The sequence below is a fragment of the Salmo salar genome, chromosome ssa21 (genome assembly GCF_905237065.1).
Source record: "Salmo salar chromosome ssa21, Ssal_v3.1, whole genome shotgun sequence".
Classification (NCBI taxonomy): domain Eukaryota; kingdom Metazoa; phylum Chordata; class Actinopteri; order Salmoniformes; family Salmonidae; genus Salmo; species Salmo salar.
In genome coordinates, this window is record NC_059462.1 from 33,397,398 (window position 1) to 33,422,753 (window position 25,356).

General features: G+C 42.6%; 1 protein-coding gene across 2 annotated transcripts in view; it reads left to right on the forward strand.

Annotated features, from left to right (window-relative positions):
• The window catches only part of LOC106582229 (serine-aspartate repeat-containing protein I), a 30,245-nt gene extending 13,300 nt beyond the window's left edge, over positions 1-16,945 (forward strand). The window contains exons 3-10 of one of the 2 annotated variants that reach the window (XM_045704692.1): positions 106-159; positions 2,943-2,975; positions 3,279-3,311; positions 9,558-9,641; positions 10,959-10,976; positions 13,112-13,228; positions 13,330-13,390; positions 14,347-16,945. In XM_045704692.1, coding sequence (XP_045560648.1) covers positions 106-159; positions 2,943-2,975; positions 3,279-3,311; positions 9,558-9,641; positions 10,959-10,976; positions 13,112-13,228; positions 13,330-13,390; positions 14,347-14,368 — 422 coding nt within the window. In that variant the 3' untranslated portion in view covers positions 14,369-16,945. The remainder of the gene's footprint in view (positions 1-105; positions 160-2,942; positions 2,976-3,278; positions 3,312-9,557; positions 9,642-10,958; positions 10,977-13,111; positions 13,229-13,329; positions 13,391-14,346) is intronic. The other variant, XM_045704691.1, reaches the window with a different exon arrangement.
• Positions 16,946-25,356: the final 8,411 nt, after the last annotated feature.

Genomic DNA, 25,356 nt, shown 5'->3' on the forward strand with positions numbered 1-25,356 from the left:
CCACACACACACACACACCCACGCACGTACACATGCACGCACACACACACGCACGCACGCACACACACACACACAGTTGTTAATGGTTATTGTTGTGTTTCGAAGCGGAGGCGGCAGAACCAGAAGCAGAGGAACCTGCTGTAGAAGAGGAAGCTGCAGGTCAGACACCCCATATAACTACAGTACATTCATGGCCTTTACATGTCTGTTAAGTGTATGTGACCCGTTTCCATTCATTTAGCTGTATGGTGGTGTTGTGTATGAACGAGTTCTTGGATTCGTTTGTCCTTACTTTTGGGAATCTAGAATGGAGGGGCTGGAGGTTCAGGTGAAGTCGGTGGGGAGAGTCAATTTAGTTTTCCTTCTGAGGACTCTGACTGACAGTCAACAGCCTGCCACAGCAACAGACCCTGACATTCTAGCCAATGACCTTTTAGAGTTCCCACAGGACAATGTAGAAATTCAATTATAGACAAAATGTATGTTGGAATGCAAGGCCAAAGTGTCCTGAAAGAAGTCTTAAACTGTTGAACTCAAACTGTATATCCAAATATATTGATACTGTGATTCTGCCAGTGTGTAGGCCTCAATGCACTCTCCTCTAACAGTGTAAATTCAAATTAATTGATATTAGTTTTCTCCTTCATAACACACATGCTGGCGTACACACTCACACCCACACACCCATCCCTCTCTGTGCAGTTCTTACTTTATTATGAAATGGGTGTTGAATGCCTAGATTCACTCCGGACCGTGGAAGATCGACCTCATGGCTCACTTCACATTTAAAGATCATTTACGATTGAGCCGGCATAATGAGCTCAGCCGCCCCCACATTCCCATGTTCACAGAGACTGCATGCACGGAAAACGCTGCAATGCAGTCGAACATGGGAACATAGCCTTTAAAGGGCGGCTGAACTCACCGTTTTTGCCTGGGCTTGCTCCTAGGTTTGCTGCTGCTCATTAAAAAAAATGTGATTTGCTTCATGGGGTGTGGTTCGATGTGGGTGTGCTATGATCGCTATATCATACCCTGGAAGTTATTGTTGTTTGTCCCTCTTGAATCCCCGTAGCAACAACATAGCCACAACCACTTCACCCTCAAAACAGTTTATTAATTGAAGATACCTTTGTATATATAGTGTATGTGGACACCCCTTAAAATGAGTAGATTCAGCTATTTCAGTCACACCCGTTGCTGACAGGTGTATCTGGAGTGGTGTAAAGCTCGTCGCTATTGATCTCTGGAGCAGTGGAAACGCATTTTCTGGAGTGATGCATCACGCTTCACCATCTGGCAGTCCGACAGATGAATCTGGGTTTGGCGGATGCCAGGAGCACGCTACCTGTCTGAATGCATAGTGACAACTGTAAAGTTTGATGGAGGAGGAATAATGGTCCATACAGAAGTGGTTTGTTGAGATCAGTGTGAAAGAACTTGACTGGCCTGCACAGAGCCCTGATCTCAAACCCATCGAACACCTTTGGGATGAATTGGAACGCCGACTGCGAGACAGGCCTAATCGCCCAACCTCACTAACGCTCTTGTGGCTGAATGGAAGCAAGTCCCCTGCAGCAATATCCAGTGGAAAGCTTTCCCAGAAGAGTGGAGACTGTTATAGCAGCAAAGGGGGACCAACTCTATATTAATGCCCATGATTTTGGAATGAGATGTTCAGGGGTCCACATACTTTTGGTCATGTAGTGTATGTAAATCAATAAATCTGTAATACATTTTGACGTTTCTGTCGAGGAGGTCTTAGTCGTGAAATTTGACATTGTGCTAAGCTGTTTTGTGCAGTATTTCTGAAGTAACATTTTTTGCATGAAAACGAGTCAATGCAGACAATATCGAGTCAGCTGCTGTGGTGCTAAGCTAAATCACCATTGCTTAGAAACGTGCTGTTAGTACGGACTGATTTCTGAGAATATGTCTACAACTTCATCAGCAAGCTGTTAAACTATCCTTAATAAAGGACAAGCTACACACGGTTTATCAGTGCCCAAAATCAACAGCTAGCTAAGTTCCATTTTTGTCAAGTATCTAGTAGCTAGCAGGCACATTGAGCAGGCAGGCTACGTTAGCTAAATCAGCTTGTGTGCTTCGGTGCTGTTTTGTTTTTACAACTTTCTCACTATCTATTACCATCTAGTTGGCAGTGTTTCATAGGGAATCATGCTACAGAACAGGTTGTGATTGGACACAAGACACTCGCAAATGGGTTTTGAATTTTGGAATATTGACAATTGGCATTTGGGATGCAAGTGTACACTGTCTAAATTCTCATTTTGCCCAAAAGAGTGGCAGATTCGAGTGATCACTGTCACATCAGCAAGTGGCCACTCGATAAAGGGCTTACGGGCCAAGTGTCCTTTCAACATAACAATGGCAACGTATTTTCTTATGTAAACAAGTCTGAGGCGCTGCATAATAGACAGGTCTGTCTCGATGTCTGTAGGTTCTGCTATTATTAGATAGAGTGCAATCAGCGCAGTTGTTTCTCTGTGCATGACAATTCTTCCTAGGCGTTACCATCCCCGTGTTAGTGGGCATCATTGAAATCAAAACCCAACCCTCAAATATCCAATGTATCTCGGAACGTAACAGATTCCCTAAATCTCGTAAATCTCAGTTTTGGAAGATACTGACTTTATGACCAGAATTATGCTATTTACACTTTGTGTAAATATAGGATGTTTTCAACCAGTTAAGTTGTTATTTGAGTTCAGCTGCCCTTTAGAAGGTGCATAGCCGAAAAGGGGCGATCAGATTATATCCCAGCCTAAATCCCAGTTTAGATCTGTTGTCTGTGAGTGTGTAAGTGTGATGGGTTAAAATAGTATTACTGTAATAAGTATCACATTGTTTTAATGGAACTTTGCCAATGATGTCCTCTCAGTATAGTCATGGTATCTGATAATGGTCTGTTTGTTTTTCAGAGTCGGAAGCGGCGCCTGCACCAGAAGACGGAGGTAAAACACAACGTCAACACATTCACACCCCTCCTACCTGTAAACCCCATCACCTCTCACCTGCACACATCTACAGTTAGACATTGACATCTGAGTGGTGTTCATTAGGCCCAAAACACAAAACACTTGAAATGGAAAAATGGAAATATATAGCTCAGGTAGTACCTGCACTGTTTTCAAAGCGTTTTCCCCGGTATGCTGAACAAACAACTCTGCCTCTCAGACAGTCATCAATCAACCTGCATGCGCTGCTTATATTTATCTGTGTTTATGTTTGTTTCTGTGTGTCTGTTTCCATTGCAGGTGAACTAGATCTGTCTGAAGCTGTTGAACCAGGTAAGGATGGTTTACTTACTGTGGTACTGTCAATACCAAAAATATCAGTATTCCCCTCTGCATTTATAAGACTTCAGATTTCTGATGAGACAGTAAAGATGGTTTACTATAGAACTAGTAGAAAAAACAGTTACTGTGTTTGAGAAGCTCTGTTATCAGACTTTAGTGAGGTGGCATTTATTAATGTTAGGTAATCCAGCTCACCTTCCACTGCTGCAGTTACAGCTAGGCCTACAACATTGGAGTCACAGATACCACTAGTCTGTGCAGTCTGTAGTGCTACTGTAGTCCTCTATGTGTTTAGCTTGGCCATTAAAGCAGCAGTCCTATCTGTACTGACATCCATTCCAGGGCAGTCCTCTATGTTCTCATCCTCAAGGGACTTTCCACCTATTCTCTCCAGTTCTGGATGTTGTTCTTTACCATAATGACTGCCACAGCCTGGTTCTGTCAACAATCAGCATAGATTCACCCGCAGAGGTGTGACCATGCCCCAGAGTAGGGTACAGCTGTAGGGTACTCCCGTTACTCCAATGTAATTAGCCTAGCTTTAGCGTCATCCTAAGCAAACTATTGACACGAGTTTTCAGCAGCCTCACATATCGTTATTAACATAATTGGCTGTTACAACAAATGATTTGCATGATACTTATTCTGCCTCTCAAATGTTTTAACCGGCCTGCTAACACTGACAGTTGTTCTAGTAAAGCTAGTAAAGCTGTCATATTATACTTTTGTCACTGTTTGTTAACTCCTAGATTTTTGGCTGGTTAGCTGACGTTAGCTGGCTGGCTAGCGAGAGAAGTTAATCTCAATCTAATTTGCTAGTCTTAGACATGTCACGTAACTACTTCCAGTCTTTGCCTGCCCTTGGAACGGTCTAGGTATATAGAAAAGGTGATTATTTTTGGCTTGCCTATATGTCCTTTCAACTTGCCGGAGACCAGCTGAAGAGACAACCCTACAAAATGGCTCAAAATAGCTTATGGCAATATCTACACCTACTTGGTGGAATCTCCAGGTTTGCATAAATATCCAAATGCAGAAGAATATTATAGCTGTTATTTGGGCGGATACAACTCACTAGTCCTTACTACAAGCTAACTTGCCAACTTTAGTTGGACTAACTTGCAAAGCTAGTTGGATGCAAACAAGTGTTAGCGACTTACCAGTGATGAAGTGCTTTGAATACACATAAATGTATCAAGTAACCGGATCAATCAATCACATTTATTTTTAAAGAGCTTTTTTACATCAGCCGATGTCACAAAGTGCTATACAGAAACCCAGCCTAAAACCCCAAACAGCAAGCAATGTAGATGTAGAAGCACGGTGACTAGGATCACACAGCTTTCTATCATCAACATGGCGTAATTGCCTGAAACCATGAGGTTCATATAACCTGGCACTTGGGCAGTTGATGAAACTTAATTTGGTAGTCTTTTCTCCTACTATTGCTCAAATAAAACGGTACCCAACAGCTTTTCGCATCTTAAAAGCAGGGTTAGTTAGCTAATTGAAGAAAGTAAATTTCAATAGGCTCTTTGGCTGATAATCATGACGTACATTCCATGCAACAGTCTGTTCATGCTAACATTTTTACGTTTAGAATGAAAGTGTTTTTAGGTATAATGTAGTTTGTTGATTAAGACGACATCAAAGTATTTAAAAAATGACCAACCGGACTTGATACATATGAATTAACTAAGCAGGGTTTATTAAAAATAGACATTAACAAACAAATAGATGAACATGTTTCAGTATAATACAATACGCTATAAAAAAGATATACATTTATCAATAATGGCTGTAGATGCCAAAAAGGCTTTCGACCGTCTTGAATGGCCTTTTCTATTAAAAACTTAGTAAGCTTTCAACTTACCAGCTGAAATACTAATTTAATAAAAATATTATATAAATATCCAAGACAGGGATGTCCTCTCTCCCCCCTCCTGTTTGCACTGGCAATTGAACTGCTGGCAGAAAGAATTAGACAGGACCCAAACATAACAGGTATCAGTATTGGTAAACATGAATATAAACTCATTTGATTTGCAGATGAACTCCTGATATACAGTACCTGACCGATATTGAAAACTCAATGCCCCCTTGCAAAAAATATTTTCAGAATAATCTAAAATCTCAGGATATAAAACTAACGTGGAAAATGTTATAATGGCAAAATAATAACTCACGGCGCAAGTCCTAATCCAGGCACTTGTCCTCTACCTTCTGGTCTACTGCAACTCGCTGTTGGCTGGGCTCCCCGCTTGTGCCATTAAACCCCTGCAACTTATCCAGAATGCAGCAATCTGCCTGATTTTCAACCTTCCCAAGTTCTCTCATGTCACCCCGTGCCTCCGCACACTCAACTGGCTTCCAGTCGAAGCTCGCATCCTCTACAAGACTATGGTGCTTACCTACGGAACAGCAAGAGGAACTGCCCCTTCCTACCTTCAGGCTATGCTCAAAACTCTACACCTCAACCCGAGCACTCCGTTCTGCCACCTCAGGTCTCTTGGCCCACCCACCCCTACAGGAGAGCAGCTCCCGCTTAGCCCAATCTAAGCACTTCTCTGTCCTGGCACATGGCAATGGTGGAACTAGCTTCCCCCTGAAGCTAGGACAGCATATCTTCCAAACAGTATCTTAATCCTCCTCCTCACCTCAACACCCCCCCCCCAAAAAAATATGCCGAACAAGCATTTGCACATGATAGCTACTTTATTGAGGAAAAATGTACTTTTTATGCCTGTGATATGTGGTTGTCCCACCTAGCTATCTGAAGATGAATGCCATAACTGTAAGTAACTCTGGATAAGAACATCTTCTACATGACTCAAATGTAAAAAGTAAAGATCTACACAGCAATCCTTTAAGTGGACCACAAAAAATATGAAATACTTAAGATGTTTAAGAAGTGACAACAGACAACACATACAGATAACTTTATCCCATTACTCAACAATATGAAAGCAGATCTATTTAAACAGAACAATCTTCCCATAAATCTTACAGGTAGAATAAACCTCTACAGAATGGCATGATTTCCAAAGTTTTTATATTTATACTTGGTAATACCATTTACCTCACCAAAGACATTCTTTAAAAAAGTATACTCTGCCATAACATACTTTATATGAGCAAATAAAACTCAGAATAAAAAGGAACATTTTACGTCTTCCTAAGTCAGAGGGTAGTTTTAACCGCTTAGATTTGAAATTGTATCAACTCACCACCCAGGACTTGTACTTGAAACACATTGTTAAATACACTAAAGAGGAACAATTGGTATATATTGAAGATACGCATGCTCACCCCCATAATCTTTTCACGTGTCTATTTTCAAAGGATAAAAGCTAAGAACATTAACAACTTCATAGTTAAGAACACTATAACAATATGTAAGAAAATGAAATGGATTCTACAAGAACCACTATCACTCCCAAAAAACAAAACCCTATGGAACAATCCTTGGATAGCTTTTCAGAATTCACAGATAAATTGGTCCATATGGAAAACTAAAGGCATAGAAATCAGAAATGACTTGATAGGACATGCATTTATAGGAAATAGATTTATTTCCATGACAGAATTAAAAATCAATTTTGGACTGGCCAATATAGATATACAAACCTTGCAGAGAGCCTATCCATCTGACTACATCTTAGAAAGAAATATAAACTATTGGAACCAAGACATAAAAATAACTGATATTGGCACAAGATGGAGGGAATGATGGAACATATCTAACAAAATTACAGGTAAAGAAAATGTACACTTAATCCAGTATAAACTAATGTATAGAATTTATTATACAAGATACAAAAGTCACAAATTCTATAGCACAACGACAGAGTCATGTATAAGTGTAAAACGAACAATAACTCAATAATCAATGCCTTCTGGGAATGATATAAAGTTATCGGCAGAGTTAGAAAGTTGGCTGTCATAAGTATTACAATGTAAACGTGCTTTAAATCTGTCTGCTTATTTCAAGACGTCATATGTGACTCACCACCTGGATTTGGTATTATGTAGCAACATTTGAAATTGTGTTTTTTACATTGTATAAAAGTAGAGACTCGGAGCTACAAAATGGTATATCATATGCTGCATTTGAGGAACAATGAGAAAGTAATTCTGCTTTGAAAGTTGATAAACTTGTAAACACACTTTTGAGAAAATGGCCTTTGAATATTTTGGTATCTAGTGAAGAGCTCTTCTTTGTCTGCACCCATTCAGCATCGTTTACACCCTCTTAAGCTTAAGCCCACCCATCTCGTTTCACTCTCTGAGCGTTCAGATCGCACACTAGATGCTCTGGCCAACGATTTGTTTACCTCTAGATAACATGAAAACAGCCTAACCAGCCAGTCTGACAGAGAGTTATTCAGCCAGCCATGCTTTTTTTGCCTAAGTTTACTGGCACCGGCCATATTCAACGGGTGTGGTACCCTTTTGCTTAAGACATGTAGCTATCTAGCTAGGTAAACAATGAACCTAGCTAGGTAAACTATGTGTAAGATCACACACATCATGTAACGTTAGCTAATGAGCCAGCCATCTAACTTTACTTAGTTAAACATCAATGAACATAATGCCAAATAATGTTGTTACTACTCTGCATGAATCTGCTGGGAGCTAACCAACCATGTTCAATGTTAGCTAGCTAACATTTGGCTCTAACTAGCAAAGCAAACGGCTCTGGGATACGAATAATAAGGTCATACACGTAACGTTAATTAGGAAGCCAGCCAGCTAAAGTTAGCTAGCTAGCTAACAGTACACGTTAGCCTAAAATGAAAACCCCTTTTCAAAAATTTGAAACGTGTAATATCTGAAAATGTAGCTAGCTAGACTATCTTACCCGTATACATCATCATGCATGATGGACGCGTCTCCCTGTCACGGATGCCATGCCACGGTTGCCCTTAGTTTGAAGATGTAATCCGGAGACAGGTGTTTTCACCATCTCTTTAGCTATCATATTCTAATTCCACTGATTTTAAAACTCAAGCCTCCAGAAAGTAGTGAGCAACACTTATGTAGCTCCACTACGCGATAATTTTTTTTTTTAGAAGACGCGTTCGACAGGATTACCAACTCAAACTGACTAGCTCAAATAGACAGAAGCCTTCTATATGGCAGACCAATCCGAACTCCGAACTCGGCAAGTCCAGCCCACTCATTATCTCAGCCAATCATGGCTAGTGAAGGAAGGCTTGTAATTTAACAATTGTATTCGTATTTACAGATGGCATACAAGTTTGTTATTAAGGCACATGAAAGTTCACATGTTCCAGAAGGCATTTCTGCCAAAAATGGCATTTTGAGAAAAATTTAAAACATTCAAATGGCTCTGAAACGGGTCACATATTTATTTTTTATTTAACTAGGCAAGTCATTTAAGAACAAATTCTTATTTACAAGGATGGCCTAGGAACAGTAGGTCTACTGCCTTGTTCAGGGGCAGAATGACAGATGTTTACCTTGTCAGCCCGGGGATTCAATCTAACAACCTTTCGCGATGGGTTGACTGATGCTCTTTTTGTCAATTGTCTTGAAAAAACATATACTAAAAACTGGACATCAACCAATTCTCCCTCATTAAGAAAATCGAACAATCATATGCTTCATTATCTGAATATTGAAAGAGCGTGAGAGACAGAGAGAAACCAAATGGTGAAATTTGAGGACGTGGCAGAGAGTAGTACAGGCACTGGAGATGGGGGTGAGAACAGGTGGGTCTGGGCAGGGGTGAGAACAGGTGGGTCTGGGCAGGGGTGATGTTGTTGATGTTTGTGTTTGTCTGTATGTTGTTTTTTGTATGTGTATGTTTTGGTTTCTATTGTTTGAAAAAAAAAATGTAAATAGAATCAACAAACATTTTTTTAAAGACTAACCAAGCATATCCAAAATGTTTAATTAGAATGATAAAAAAAAGAATATTGCCGTTGACGGATTATGAGTAAAGTAAGAACATTTCACATAATAGTAACGGAAGTACCCTACGGCTGTACCCTACGGTACGTTAAGCCATGCCTCGCGGCGAGTATCACTAAGGTACGTGTCTCAGTATTCCACTCCGGATACGGTTGCTAAGGAAGTAGGAGAGAGAGAGATATATATATATAGTTAAAACGGCTGAAGGACAACAGAGTCTCTGTTCTTCTTCCTGTCTCACCTCTCTTCGATCCTCCCTGACAACACCTGTCTCACCTCTCCTCCCTCCTTCCTTTACAGAAGCTGAGCCTGAAGCACAAGAGGAGAGCGAGCCCACAAAGAAGACACCCACGGGAGGGAAGAGCCGCAGAGGGGGCTCAGTTGGTTAGTATCTTATACTGGTGGTGGTGGCTACAGTACATACAGTATGCAATCAGCCAGGCTGGAAGAGTTAGCTACAACACATACAATATGCAACCAGGCAGGCTAGATGAGCTTGGCTAAAGCACAATATAGAACCAGGCAGGCTAAAAGAGCTGGCTAAAGCACAGTATGGAACCAGGCAGGCTAGAAGAGCTGGCTAAAGCACAATATAGAACCAGGCAGGCTAGAAGAGCTGGCTAAAGCACAATATAGAACCAGGCAGGCTAGAAGAGCTGGATAAAGCACAATATAGAACCAGGCAGGCTAGAAGAGCTGGCTAAAGCACAATATAGAACCAGGAAGGCTAGAAGAGCTGGCTGAAGCACAATATAGAACCAGGCAGGCTAGAAGAGCAGGCTAAAGCACAATATAGAACCAGGCAGGCTAGAAGAGCTGGCTGAAGCACAATATAGAACCAGGCAGGCTAGAAGAGCTGGCTAAAGCACAATATAGAACCAGGCAGGCTAGAAGAGCTGGCTAAAGCACAATATAGAACCAGGAAGGCTAGAAAAGCTGGCTGAAGCACAATATAGAACCAGGCAGGCTAGAAGAGCTGGCTAAAGCACAATATAGAACCAGGCAGGCTAGAAGAGCTGGCTAAAGCACAATATAGAACCAGGCAGGCTAGAAGAGCTGGCTAAAGCGCAATATAGAACCAGACACATGTCTGTTCACTAAAACTTGCTCCAGTCATTAATGGCTCATAGTCACTACTATCCATATGCAAATATAAATGTTAGTTAAGTATGTGTGTGTGTTTGCATGTAGATCTGGTCCTCTCCGAACCGGTTAGAGCAGAAACTCTATAGTAGTACTAGCCTAAGGGCATCAACTACATTACAGACACTCTTTCCCTCCCTCCCTTTCCAGCCCATACCGCAGAAGCAGAACGTAAGAGCCTTGCTTCCCTTAATGATATATTTAAGCAATAAGCCACAAGGGGGTGTGGTATATGGCCAATATACCACGGCTAAGGGCTGTTCTTATGCGCAACACGGAGTGCCTGGATACAGACCTTAGCCGTGGTATATTGGCCATATACCACAAACCCCAGAGGTGCCTTATTGCTATTATAAACTAATTACCAACGTAGTTAGAGCAGTAAAAATAAATGTTTTGTCATTTATACCACAGCTGTCAGCCAATCAGCATTCAGGGCTCAAACCACCCAGTTTATAATGTGTGAATTATTGTGTGTGTGTTAGTGTGTGTGTGTGTTTTATTTGTGTGTGTGTTATGTTCATAATTGTGTGTTTCTTTCTGTTCTCTTCTGAACAGGCACAGCGGAAGCTCAAGGTAAGTCCTTCTCCCTCCCTCTGTCTTTTTTCTCTGTGTCCATCCTGTGGAATGGTTTTTAGTTTCCATACTGTGGAATGGTTTTTAGTTTCCATCCTGTGGAATGGTTTTTAGTTTCCATCCTGTGGAATGGTTTTTAGTTTCCATACTGTGGAATGGTTTTTAGTTTCCATACTGTGGAATGGTTTTTAGTTTCCATACTGTGGAATGGTTTTTTAGTTTCCATACTGTGGAATGGTTTTTAGTTTCCATACTGTGGAATGGTTTTTAGTTTCCATACTGTGGAATGGTTTTTAGTTTCCATACTGTGGAATGGTTTTTAGTTTCCATACTGTGGAATGGTTTTTAGTTTCCATACTGTGGAATGGTTTTTAGTTTCCATACTGTGGAATGGTTTCCATACTGTGGAATGGTTTTTAGTTTCCATACTGTGGAATGGTTTTTTAGTTTCCATACTGTGGAATGGTTTTTAGTTTCCATACTGTGGAATGGTTTTTAGTTTCCATACTGTGGAATGGTTTTTAGTTTCCATACTGTGGAATGGTTTTTAGTTTCCATACTGTGGAATGGTTTTTAGTTTCCATACTGTGGAATGGTTTTTAGTTTCCATACTGTGGAATGGTTTCCATACTGTGGAATGGTTTGTTAGTTTCCATACTTTGGAATGGTTTTTAGTTTCCATACTGTGGAATGGTTTTTAGTTTCCATTCTGTGGAATGGTTTTTAGTTTCCATCCTGTGGAATGGTTTTTAGTTTCCATACTGTGGAATGGTTTTTAGTTTCCATACTGTGGAATGGTTTTTAGTTTCTATCCTGTGGAATGGTTTTTAGTTTCTATCCTGTGGAATGGTTTTTAGTTTCCATACTGTGGAATGGTTTTTAGTTTCCATACTGTGGAATGGTTTTTAGTTTCCATACTGTGTAATGGTTGTGGAATGGTTGTGGAATGGTGGAATGGTTTTTAGTTTCCATACTGTGATAGCGGGGATCAGTGATGGGGGCCAAGTGTCTTACCTGTCCCTTCTTGTCTCAGAGGGTTCTCTCCTCCACATTCCATTTCCATCGTGTGTGTGTGTGTGTGTGTCTGCGTGCATGTGTGTAGACGTGTGTGTGTGCGCGTATGTGTGTGTGTATGTGTATGTGCGTATGAGGACACGGTGTCCTCTCAGACACTACTGAGCACGTGCAGACGGTGTGTGTGGGGGGATGTGTAGTTTCTATAGTACCTGCCTAAACCGCCCACCTGCGAACGTTCTTCTCAAACATAACTGTCACCGTGCAGTTTATTACTGATAGCTATAACTACAGCAAACAACAGAACTCAAATTTCAACTTGTGCTATACGCTCTTTCATCATTTTACTCCTATCTTATCTTACTATCTGTTTCTTTCTCTCTCTCTCTCTGTCTCTCTCTCTGTCTCTCTCTTTCGCTTTCTTTCTCTTTCTTTCTCTCTTTCTTTCTTGCTCTCTCTCTCTTTCTCTCTCGCTTTCTCTCTCTCTTTCTCTCTTAAACACGTTCAAAAGAAAAGAAACTCCCTCACACTGTACTCTCAAAATATCCCTTGTTTACTGGGACCTCTGACAGTGGTGGAAAGGCAGAAAAGTTAAGTGATAGCAAGTGAAGTGTGCGGAGGGTTCCATTCATTTAAACTATGGTTGTTATTTCTTGTGTGTAGTGACTCTGTTGTGATGGTATTCTGCTGTGTCGTATTGTCTCACTGTATGTGGGAAGAGTTCGATTGACGCAGTGACAGAGTTAAGAACTGGATGTGTTGACAGAGTTAGTATCTGTACCTGCTGACAGTTGTGTGGAGTGTAGTGTGCTGACTGTAATTATTGGATGTATGTTTCAGAATACTCTCTGGCGTTAAAGACACGCATTATAATGCACACACATACAACCTCGCCACATTTCACAAGGAACGCCACTGCTCTGGACACAAGCAGAGCCCTGCAGTGTATGAACAGTATGTCTGGATGCAACATACTGTATGTCTGAATGAAACAGCATCACACTGCACTACCTGATATGAAAGAAATCTGCTGTGAAAATACTGTACAGAAGCACCTAATAGAACCATGCAACAAGCTGCATTAAAACAGTGTTATAACCAGTGTACTGTTGTCGCTATAGGGGCTAGCTCTGGCTCGGTTGTGAGCATTCTGTGTGCTATCGGCGTCGCGATCGTTGGAGCTGCCACCGGATACTTCGCCTATCAGAGGAAGAAGCTCTGTTTCAAGAACAGTGGAGGTGAGATACCATCAACTACATAATGTACAGTCTGTTAATGTAGCTACATTCACCCCTAGAGAGAGAGAGAGAGAGAAATTAATTTCCTGTCTCTCCATCAGGGGACGTAGTGAGTGCCCCTAAGGAGAAGGCTGAGACCCAGTCAGATCCCCAGGGTACGTAGTACGTAATGTCTTAATAAATCAAACAAGTCATGTTGTGTTTGTCCGGTGTTGTGTTTGTCCGGTGTTGTGTTTGTCCGGTGTTGTGTTTGTCCGGTGTTGTGTTTGTCCGGTGTTGTGTTTGTCCGGTGTTGTGTTTGTCCGGTGTTGTGTTTGTCCGGTGTTGTGTTTGTCCGGTGTTGTGTTTGTCCGTGTTGTGTTTGTCCGGTGTTGTGTTTGTCCGTGTTTGTCCGGTGTTGTGTTTGTCCGGTGTTGTGTTTGTCCGGGGGTTGTGTTTGTCCAGTGTTGTGTTTGTCTGGTGTTGTGTTTGTCCGGTGTTGTGTTTGTCTGGTGTTGTGTTTGTCCGGTGTTGTGTTTGTCCGTGTTTGTCCGGTGTTGTGTTTGTCCGGGGGTTGTGTTTGTCCAGTGTTGTGTTTGTCCGGTGTTGTGTTTGTCCGTGTTTGTCCGGTGTTGTGTTTGTCCGGTGTTGTGTTTGTCCGGGGGTTGTGTTTGTCCGGTGTTGTGTTTGTCTGGTGTTGTGTTTGTCCGGTGTTGTGTTTGTCCGTGTTTGTCCGGTGTTGTGTTTGTCTGGTGTTGTGTTTGTCCGGTGTTGTGTTTGTCCGTGTTTGTCCGGTGTTGTGTTTGTCCGGTGTTGTGTTTGTCCGGGGTTGTGTTTGTCCGGTGTTGTGTTTGTCTGGTGTTGTGTTTGTCCGGTGTTGTGTTTGTCCGGTGTTGTGTTTGTCTGGTGTTGTGTTTGTCCGGTGTTGTGTTTGTCCGTGTTTGTCTGGTGTTGTGTTTGTCCGGTGTTGTGTTTGTCCGTGTTTGTCCGGTGTTGTGTTTGTCCGGTGTTGTGTTTGTCCGTGTTTGTCCGGTGTTGTGTTTGTCCGGTGTTGTGTTTGTCCGTGTTTGTCCGGTGTTGTGTTTGTCTGGTGTTGTGTTTGTCCGGTGTTAATCCAGCGTGTCCTTTTCTGGTTGCAGTACTCAGCAACTTGCTGACTAATTCATCCTAGATCATCTGAGATTCCACTGGAAAAGAACCAGGACCAGCGGCAGAGTTTCCCATAACGCACACACACACACACACACACACACACACACACACACACACACACACACACACACACACACACACACACACACACACACACACACACACACACACACACGCGCGCATACGCAAACACTCAAACACAGATTCGTCTCAATCTTTAGGCCTTGAACTGATATAGCTGTAAAACTGTGAGATAGTTGTGTGGGGTTATGAACCTTCAGCACCACGTTAGAGTGTGAGACCAATCAGTAGTATCTCTGTGTCTTCTAATGATCACATTTGTAATCTGTTTAAAGGGGTGACATTTTCTGTCCACTAAACCGCACCGAAACAATGTAAGCCTATTTCTCCTAATACTAGTACTGGGATGTACTGTACTGTAGCTCAGAACCTCATTCTATGTTGTCTATGAGAAGGCAAGGCAATTTATATGGATCTAACGTAAACAATGTGTATAGGCACAGCTCATGATTATTAGTTCCTAGACTATTTTGGATAAAATGGCTCCTCTATTTGAAATGGTACCTTTGTTTGTTGTTGGTTTCTTTGCAATGATTTAGCCTGGTCCCGTGTTGATTGTGCTATATCCAACTCTTTTAGCCTGGTCCCATAATGAATGTAGCCAACTCCTTTAGCCTGGTCCCATAATGAATGTAGCCAACTCTTTTAGCCTGGTCCCATAATGAATGTAGCCAACTCTTTTAGCCTGGTCCCATAATGAATGTAGCCAACTCTTCTATCATTGTCAAGCCATACACATTTGGGGTAACAATTAAGGAACTCCGAGATGAGTTGGCTAAAGCAGCAACAGACTGGACCACCTGGCAAGTAGTGTTGTTCAGGAAGCTGTATGAGAGCTGGTAAGTGGAAGCTGTATGAGAGCTGGTTAAGAGGACAGAAGAAGTCACCCCTGTTGTGTGTTTGCTTGGTATTTGGGGGGCTTGGAGACCTTTACTGGTGGGTTGTCTAAAATGTAACAATGAATGTGAACATTTATCAAATCAAATCAGAGTTTATTAGTTGCATGCAAAGGGTCGCAGATGTAATTGCAGGGTACAGTGAAATTTTTATGCTCCGAGCGCCAAAAATGCAGGTCAAAGAGCTCTGTTGAAATAGTCTGTGTTACAATATAATGCTGTACTGCTCTGTAAATGCCTTACATTAGATGGTTCACCTGGCAGGCCTGACCACGATTCTATCTCACTACTAGTGCCAGTCTGAAATGGCTCCCTGTTTCCTCTATAGTGGAATACTTTTGGAGCCCTGTTATGAAAAGAATAGGGTGCCATTTTGGACATAGTTCAGGGGGGGGGGTTCGAGGAGTACGGCCTGCGGGCCGTATCCGACACTTCAATCCGGCCCGTGAGACATACCCCCTTTTCTCCCCAATTTCGTGGTATTCAATTGGCAGTTACAGTCTTGTCCCATTGCTGAAACTCCTGTACGGACTCGGGAGAGGTGAAGGTCGAGAGCCATGCGTCGTCCGAAACACGACTCAGCCAAGCCGCACTGCTTCTTGACACAATGCCCGCTTAACCCGGAAGCCAGCCGCACCAATGTGTCAGAGGCAACACCGTACACCTGGCGACCGTGTCAGCATGCATGTGCCTGGCCCGCCACAGTAGTTGCAAGAGCACGATGGGACAAGGAAATCTCGGCCTGCCAAACCCTCTCCTAACCCAGACGACGCTGGGCCAATTGTACACCGCCTCATGGGTCTCCCAGTCACGGCCAGCTGTGACACAGCCTGGGATCGAACCCGGGTCTGTAGTGATGCTTCAAGCACTGCAATGCAGTGCCGTAGACTGCTGTGCCACTTGGGAGGCCTCCGCAAATTGATTTTAACAAACAATTGGTCCCCCAATTCTTGAATATCAAAATCCCGATGTGGCCCTCGAGCAACGTTTGCCCACCCCTGCTCTAGACTTAGGCAGGACTGTCACACACATCACCATGGAGACTGTCAGGGGTCTCCAACGCCCGTCCTGGAGAGCTACTGGGTGCACTGTGCTGTTAACGCAGGTCTGGAACAAAAGCCTGCACACCCAGCAGCTCTCCAAGATCAGAATTGGAGAACCCAGTGCCTGCTTCACACTATCGGGCTGACCCGAACAATACTGTGCTGGCCAGCATATTTTCTTTTCATATTGTCCTTTCTAACAAGGCTCCAGCAACTATGGTGGATGTGTAACCAGGCCAGCCCAGTACAGCTTCACAGTCGAAGACTAAAACTCCGGAGAAGCACTTTCTGTTTAGCCTGGTCCCATGATCTGTGTGTCCTTTAGCCAATTAACTGCTCTGAATATCATTGTCTTGACAAGGCCTCTTTTGGAGAAGCACTTTCCCAATCTGGTCATGTTTTGAGTAATGATGATACAAGTTGCTATACAGAGACCTACGGTCTTCTATTTAAGGAATCTGTCTTTATCTTGTGTTTGAGAATTGTGTGATTTTAATCTTTTAGCACTTATTTGTTTTGCTTTGAATAATGTTGGAGACCTGAATAAAGGAGCTGTTAAGGGGGAACTATGTGTCATGTGCCTGTTGTGTGTGAAGGGTGTGGCAAAGTCTGGTTCAAACCCAGTCAGTAACATATGGATCAGTGCTATTAGAGACACAGCTGCCTGTATGAATCAGACATGACCAGGACAGCTTGATATGTCAGGTATTCATCATCAGAGGGCGGACACACAAACACACGGTTGTAGTGATTGATAGTGACAGGCACATAAAGCAAGGCCTGGAGCGTCAGGTGCATTACTACAGGTATATGTGGGAACCTGCGCTGAATAACTTCTCACCTTACGGGTGGACATTATCATATCATCCAGAAGCATTCACCTGCTAATTAGATCAGGAAGTGCACACGGGCGTAAATGGTGTTTTGGAATATTTGATTGTAATTCAAACAGACAACAAACTTGTGATCATGGAATGCAAAAACAAATATGTTAGTTGGTGTCACGACAGACTAATAAACTTTAGTAGTTCAAGGCAAGACAGGTGTTGGTAATAAATATTGAAAATCGAGGCTATTGTATTACATTGGGCCAATTCATGAATGAATTAGAGCTGAAATGTCAGAATGCGTTGTTGGCCAGACTCACAGCCATCTTAATATATATTATTCAAATGTATTTATGTGTATTGTACATATGAATATTTGTCCTAACCTATCAAATGTAATGCTTCCTTTGCACATGGCATTGACCTTGGTGCTGGAGGAATTCTCTGCAGCAGAACTGACAAGATTCCCTATTCCACATGATAAATAAGTGTGTCTGTATGTGAAGGAGTGCCAAACAGTTCACTGGTCTTGACGATAATGATTCACTTGGTATTATCAATCAAGGAGGGGAATAATTTGGTTTTTAAAGCATTTGCCTTGTTCACACTGCAGGCCTTAACGATTAAATATTTTTTTTAATGTGTTTTGGAATACTGACGGTCCAAACAGCAATTTACAAGTGACAAAATCGGATTTATGTGTGTCAGACAGCAATAATTTGCTGACATTGCTATGCTAGTTGTCATAGTAATGATGGGTGGTGGTGCTCGTGCTTTCTATCACTCAGAAGTCATGTAGAAAGATAAGGTTGGTAACAACAATGCCTGCCATGGACGTTTTTCAGTTGCTTTGAGTGTTCAAAATCATACACTCTTAGAAAAAAGGGTTCTTCAAAGGGTTCTCCTATATGGACAGCCAAAGAACCATTTTAGGTTCTAGATACACGACATGGCCAAAAGTTTGTGGACACCTATTCATTGAACATCTCATTCCAAAATCATGAGCATTAATATGGAGTTGGTTCCCCCTTTGCTATAACAGCCTCCACTCTTCTGGGGAGGCTTTCCACTAAATGTTGGAAACATTGCTGCAAGGACTTGCTTCCATTCAGCCACAAGAGCATTAGTGAGGTCGGGCACTGATGTTGGGTGATTAGGCCTGGCTCGCAGTCAGCTTTCCAATTTATCCCAAAGGTGTTCGCTGGGGTTGAGATCAGAGCTCTGTGCAGGCCAGTCAAGTTTTTCCATACCGATCTCGACAAACCATTTCTGTAGAACCCTTTTTTTGTGCACAGGGGCATTGTCATGCTGAAACAGGAAAGGGCCTTCCCCAAACTGTTGCCACAAAGTTGAAAGCACAGAATCTTCTAGAATGCTGTAGCATTAAGATTTCCCTTCACTCAGTGTTTAATTTGAGTCACCTCTCAGTTTTGGACTGTTTCGTTCCTGAACCTATTTGCCAGGATCCGGTACCTCTCGAGGCATGAAACATCATTTTCACTGTTTGCAATGTAAACATTTGAATAAAAGCGATCAGAGTTAATTCGAGTTGCCTCTAATTATCCTACATCTTAAAAAAGTAGCGTAATGTGAAGACGTAGACTTTCAGCCCGCGCCTGATATTCTAAGAATTGATTCGGGTTGGGCCAGCACAGGTTTATGATTTGCGCAACATTGTAGCCTAGAGTCCAACTTGTGGCAGTTGCTGTGGTGCGAGAAGCATGCCTGTATCTCTCAGAACCAGAATGAGATTCACTTTCTATGATCTCTTTCCCTCTCTGCTCTGATAGACATGAACCCGCAACTACCATCTCTCCATAGTTGTACTTGATCATTTATTTCCGTATAGAATCATAACCATGGGAAGGGTGCTGCACCGAGGATCAATGGGTTTTGTTCTTGTTTTTGCCTAGCTTGGATTGTGAGTAGCCTAGTCACAAGCCATTGCATTCAGTTGGGAACGAGTGGCAAATCTGTCAGTGAACAGCATGCACCCAAAACAGGCCTTTCGCAATATTTCAAGTACAATCATGGGATAGCACAAGTTAGAAAGCAAATGGCTCCTGCTGAAACAACAATGCTTATCTATATGTAGGCTACGGAAATATTTGATCAACTTCCAAATAGGCCTATGAGTGAACAGCATTGTTTTAACAAACTTAACCGAGAGAGATTATGGAATGTCGTTTGGGTCTTTGCGTGTCAAAAACAATACACATCAAATAACACTGTCTGACCGTCAAATAACACTGGCTGACCGTCAAATAACACTGTCTGACCGTCAAATAACACTGTCTGACCGTCAAATAACACTGTCTGACCGTCAAATAACACTGACTGACCGTCAAATAACACTGTCTGACCGTCAAATAACACTGTCTGACCGTCAAATAACACTGACTGACCGTCAAATAACACTGACTGACCGTCAAATAACACTGTCTGACCGTCAAATAACACTGTCTGACCGTCAAATAACACTGTCTGACCGTCAAATAACACTGACTGACCGTCAAATAACACTGACTGACCGTCAAATAACACTGACTGAGCGTCAAATAACACTGACTGACCGTCAAATAACACTGTCTGACCGTCAAATAACACTGTCTGACCGTCAAATAACACTGACTGACCGTCAAATAACACTGTTTGACCGTCAAATAACACTGTCAGTATCAGTAGCATTGTCAAAGCTGTACAAAAAAGTCTGCAAACAAGCAAACACCGGCCACGAACGATGTGTTTACAATACAGCATTGGTAATAAAGCATTATTTGTTCGACCGCAACTTCTGGGGTACCTCGCTAGCGCCAATACAACCAGCCTGAAAACAATAACCAGTAGAAACTGCAGTCATTTTCATTATTCTTAGCAATGATTTAGGAATCCTTATGAGTAAGTATTAGCTAAGCAGCCACTTGTTGTTCGCCTATTGAAATTGAACTTCAGTTCATGAAAATAAATAGCTTGCCAGCTACTTAACCCTGTTGCCCAAAGCTAACCTTATAAGCAGCCAGCTAGCGTTATCTGGCGTTATCTAGTGAGGCTCGACCGGACCGGGTTGTGTTGTGAAGCTAGCCACAATAAGGATTAGGCCCAATAGTGAAATTTGCGGTTTACCTTCAAAATAACAGTACCTCTTTGAAAGTGATGCAGATGGTTACAATTGGTGGAATCATGCCATATTTAGACTAGATAATGTTAAACAAGGTTGGAATGTGAAGCAATGAAATGGGGTATCAGTCTACTCGGTGACACCCACAGAACACAACTGTGAAGAGTTTACGCAAATATTAGCATTGTAGTTGTTATGGTCTGACTGTGACCGTGTGAAATCACCTCCCAGTCAGCCTATCGTGTGTATTGACATTCATATTGCACTGTACAGCTTTACCTAAGGCTTGAGGATCAAGGATTGGGGATCAATGAAATTGGGGTATCAGTCTACTCAATACCCAAGAGAATGTTCCCTAGAATGTTTCCTTCTCAGAGTTATCAGACTCCAAAACATCCATGCAGTATTGTTTTTCCTCGGGAATAGTGTTCAATACACATAGGTTGACAATAAATGTGGCTCAATTCACAGTTGTTTCAGAGTCCCGCAATAAGAGCTACGACGCTAATGTTCTCTTGGTGTCACTGAGCAGACTGATACCCCATGTCATTGATCCACAATCCATAGGTAAGGCTGTACAGTGAAATAAGTATGCCCCCAATGCAATTCTAAAGTAGAATACATCCAGTGTGATTTCAACAGATTTTTGTCAAATTAACAAATTATTATATTTTGTTGATTTTATATAACAACATTCCAACCTCATTTAGCATTATATATTCAATTATGGCATAATTCTGCTATTTACTACTATTCTACTAGCTTCACAACACACAGCCTTGTCCGGTCGAATCTCACTAGCCAGATGAAGCTAGCTGGCTGCTTATAAGGTTAGTTTTGGGCAACAGATTTAAGTAGTAGTGATGGGCATTCCGGCTCTTTTCAGTGAGCCGGCTCATTCGGCTCAGCTCACCAAAAAGAGCCGGCTCTTTTGGCTCCCAAGCGGCTCTTAAAAAAATATATGTTTTGTATTTTTAGAAGTCAAACAATTGGCGATAGTTTGACTATGATTGGACCTCCATTATGGCATCTGCTGAGGGATTCCTTCGTGCTGCATCCCCAGTTGCTCTCTCGTCAAACAGCATCCAAACAGCAGACTTTTGTGGCACTACTGCTGGTGCTTCTGCTCCATCTGATCCCTCTTCTTCCTGTTGCCCTGGTGACTGAGCCAGCTGACTGCTGGGGATGTCCCTCCCTGCTGCTGAGGTTATTAGATGCTAGCTAGGTACCAAGCTAAAGCTAGCTAGCTACCCCAGAAGTTGCGGTCAAACAAATAATGCTTTATTTCCAACGCTGTATTGTAAACACATTGTTTGTGGCCGGTGTAGGCTTGTTAACAGACTTTTTTTGTACAGCTTTGAGAGTGTTACTGATGGTAGTGGTGGCGCTTGGCTTGTACATGCAAATTCAGAACACACAACATTCTATAATAGAACTGTGTTATTTGACGTGTCAAATGAAAAGTTTATTTATTTATTTAGTGTTATTTGATGTGTATCTTTTTTGACAAGCAAAGACCCAAACGACGTTCCATAAGAGATAGGCTTTTGGCACGAGCGCATAGCTAAGAATATGCTTAACACCCCAGCAGTCCTAAAATCTAAACTAGATGCCCTTAATCTCACACAAATTATCAAGGAACCCACCAGGTACAACCCTAAATCTGTAAACATGGGCACCCTCATAAATATTATCCTGACCAACTTGCCCTCCAAATACACCTCTGCTGTTTTCAATCAGGATCTCAGTGATCACTGCCTCATTGCCTGCATCTGCTATGGGTCCGCTGTCAAACGACCACCCCTCATCACTGTCAAACGCTCCCTAAAACACTTCTGCCACCAGTAATGGTGGGTTGATTGATCATTTCCGGTCACAACTTGTAGACTTGTTTACGTGCTGCTGTGCGTTTTGTTGCCAACCTTACTTTGCTACCTGACAACTTTACGGTTTTTACTTTTTAATTACCGTTTATATTTTTAGTTTTTCCCCCACTCTACTTTTTTTCATTTAACCTTTTCACTCCGGACGCTTTATCTGGACGTGGTTCGTCAGGACCTCCACCAGCCTTCTAATTGCAGTCGCGATACTCATAATATACAGGAGAACGATCGCCTTACGCGAGGATAGCTGTGCTGCAAGCCCAGCTTCAGACGCAATTGTTAGGCAAGGGTAATTTCAGTGTAGGAAAGGATGAAACAACATCTGTACCACCAGCAAGTACAGATAGTAGTATAATTCCCCTCGCACAGTCCCCGCAGCCGGACAACTTTCTCATGGCTTGTGGAGGGAAATGCTGTAGGAATGCTCAACCGGTGTTGCTCATTCATCCGACAGAAACTTTCAACCGGTTCTCCCCATTAAGCAGCAAGTCGGAGTCAGAGGCCGAGCCTTCTCTGGTCTCTACTCCTCCCGTTACTCCCGTTACGGGGTCTGAGACGCCGAAGCCTCCCACCATTTGCTCTGACAAATTGAGAACCCTAGTCATTGGTGACTCCATTACCCGTAGTATTAGACTTAAAACGAATCATCCAGCGATCATACACTGTTTACCAGGGGGCAGGGCTACCGACATTAAGGCTAATCTGAAGATGGTGCTGGCTAAAGCTAAAACTGGCGAGTGTAGAGAGTATAGGGATATTGTTATCCACGTCGGCACCAACGATGTTTGGATGAAACAGTCAGAGGTCACCAAGCGCAACATAGCTTCAGCGTGTAAATCAGCTAGAAAGATGTGTCGGCATCGAGTAATTGTCTCTGGCCCCCTCCCAGTTAGGGGGAGTGATGAGCTCTACAGCAGAGTCTCACAACTCAATCGCTGGTTGAAAACTGTTTTCTGCTCCCCCCAAAAGATAGAATTTGTAGATAATTGGCCCTCTTTCTGGGACTCACCCACAAACAGGACCAAGCCTGGCCTGTTGAGGAGTGTCGGACTCCATCCTAGCTGGAGTGGTGCTCTCATCTTATCTACGAACATAGACAGGGCTCTAACTCCCCTAGCTCCACAATGAGATATGGTGCAGGCCAGGCAGCAGGCTGTTAGCCAGCCTGCCAGCTTAGTGGAGTCTGCCACTAGCACAGTCATTGTAGTCAGCTCAGCTATCCCCATTGACACCGTGTCTGTGCTTCGACCTAGGTTGGGCAAAACTTAACATGGCGGTGTTCGCCTTAGGAATCTCACTGGGATAAAGACCTCCTCCTTTCCTGCCATTATTGATAGAGATTGTGATACCTCACATCTCAAAATAGGGCTACTTAATGTTAGATCCCTCACTTCCAAGATAGTTATAGTCAATTAACTAATCACTGATCATAATCTTGATGTGATTGGCCAGACTGAAACATGGCTTAAGCCTGATGAATTTACTGTGTTAAATTAGGCCTCACCCCCTGGTTACACTAGTGACCATATCCCCGCGCATTTTTGGTGACTTTAATATTCACATGGAAAAGTCCACTGACCCACTCCAAAAGGCTTTCGGAGCCCACACTTGACTCAGTGGGTTTTGTCCAACATGTCTCCGGACCTACTCACTGCCACAGTCATACTCTGGACCTAGTTTTGTCCCGTGGAATAAATGTTGTGGATCTTAATGTTTTTCCTCACAATCCTGGACTATCCGTCCACCATTTTATTACATTTGCAATCGCAGCAAATAATCTGCTCAGACCCCAACCAAGGATCATCAAAAGTCATGCTATAACCAACCCAAAAATTCCTAGATGCCCTTCCAGACTCCCTCTGCCTACCCAAGGACGTCAGAGTACAAAAATCAGTTAACCACCTAACTGAGGAACTCAATTTAAACTTGCGCAATACCCTAGATGCAGTCGCACCCCTAAAAACCAAAAACATTTGTCATAAGAAACTAGCTCCCTGGTATACAGAAAATACTGGAGCTCTGAAGCAAGCTTCCAGAAAAATGGAGCGGAAATGGCGTCACACCAAACTGGAAGTCTTCCGACTGGCTTGGAAAGACAGTACCGTGCAGTATCGAAGAGCCCTCACTGTTGCTCGATCATCCTATTTTTCCAACTTAATTGAGGAAAATAAGAACAATCCAAAATGTATTTTTGATACTGTCGCAAAGCTAACTAAAAAGCAGCATTCCCCAAGAGAGGATGGCTTTCACTTCAGCAGTGATAAATTCATGAACTTCTTTGAGGAAAAGATCATGATCATTAGAAAGCAAATTTCGGACTCCTCTTTAAATCTGCGTATTCCTCCAAAGCTCAGTTGTCCTGAGTCTGCACAACTCTGCCAAGACCTAAGATCAAGGGAGACACTCAAGTGTTTTAGTACTATATCTCTTGACACAATGATGAAAATATTCATGGCCTCTAAACCTTCAAGCTGCATACTGGACCCTATTCCAACTAAACTACTGAAAGAGCTGCTTCCTGTGCTTGGCCCTCCTATGTTGAACATAATAAACGTCTCTCTATCCACCGGATGTGTACCAAGCTCACGAGAAGTGGCAGTAATAAAGCCTCTCTTGAAAAAGCCAAACCTTGACCCAGAAAATATAAAAATCGATCGGCCTATATCAAATCTCCCATTCCTCGCAAAAGGAAATCAGGAACCAATATATGCAGTCAGTCAGGAAAGCAAAGGCTAGCTTTTTCAAACAGAAATTTGCATCCTGTAGCTTGAACTCCAAAACGTTTTAGGACACTGTAAAGTCCATACAGAATAAGAGCACCTCCTCCCAGCTGATCACTGCACTGAGGCTAGGTAACACTGTCACCACCGATAAATCCACGATAATTGAGAATTTCAATGAGCATTTCTCTATGGCTGGCCATGCTTTCCTCCTGGCTACCCCTACCCCGGCCAACAGCCCCACACCCCCGCAGCTACTTGCCCAAGCCTCCCCAGCTTCTCCTTAGCCCAAATCCAGATAGCAGATGTTCTGAAAGAGCTGCAAAACCTGGACCCGTACAAATCAGCTGGGCTAGACAATCTGGACCCTCTCTTACTAAAATGATCTGCCGCCATTGTGGCAACCCCTATTACCAGCCTGTTCAACCT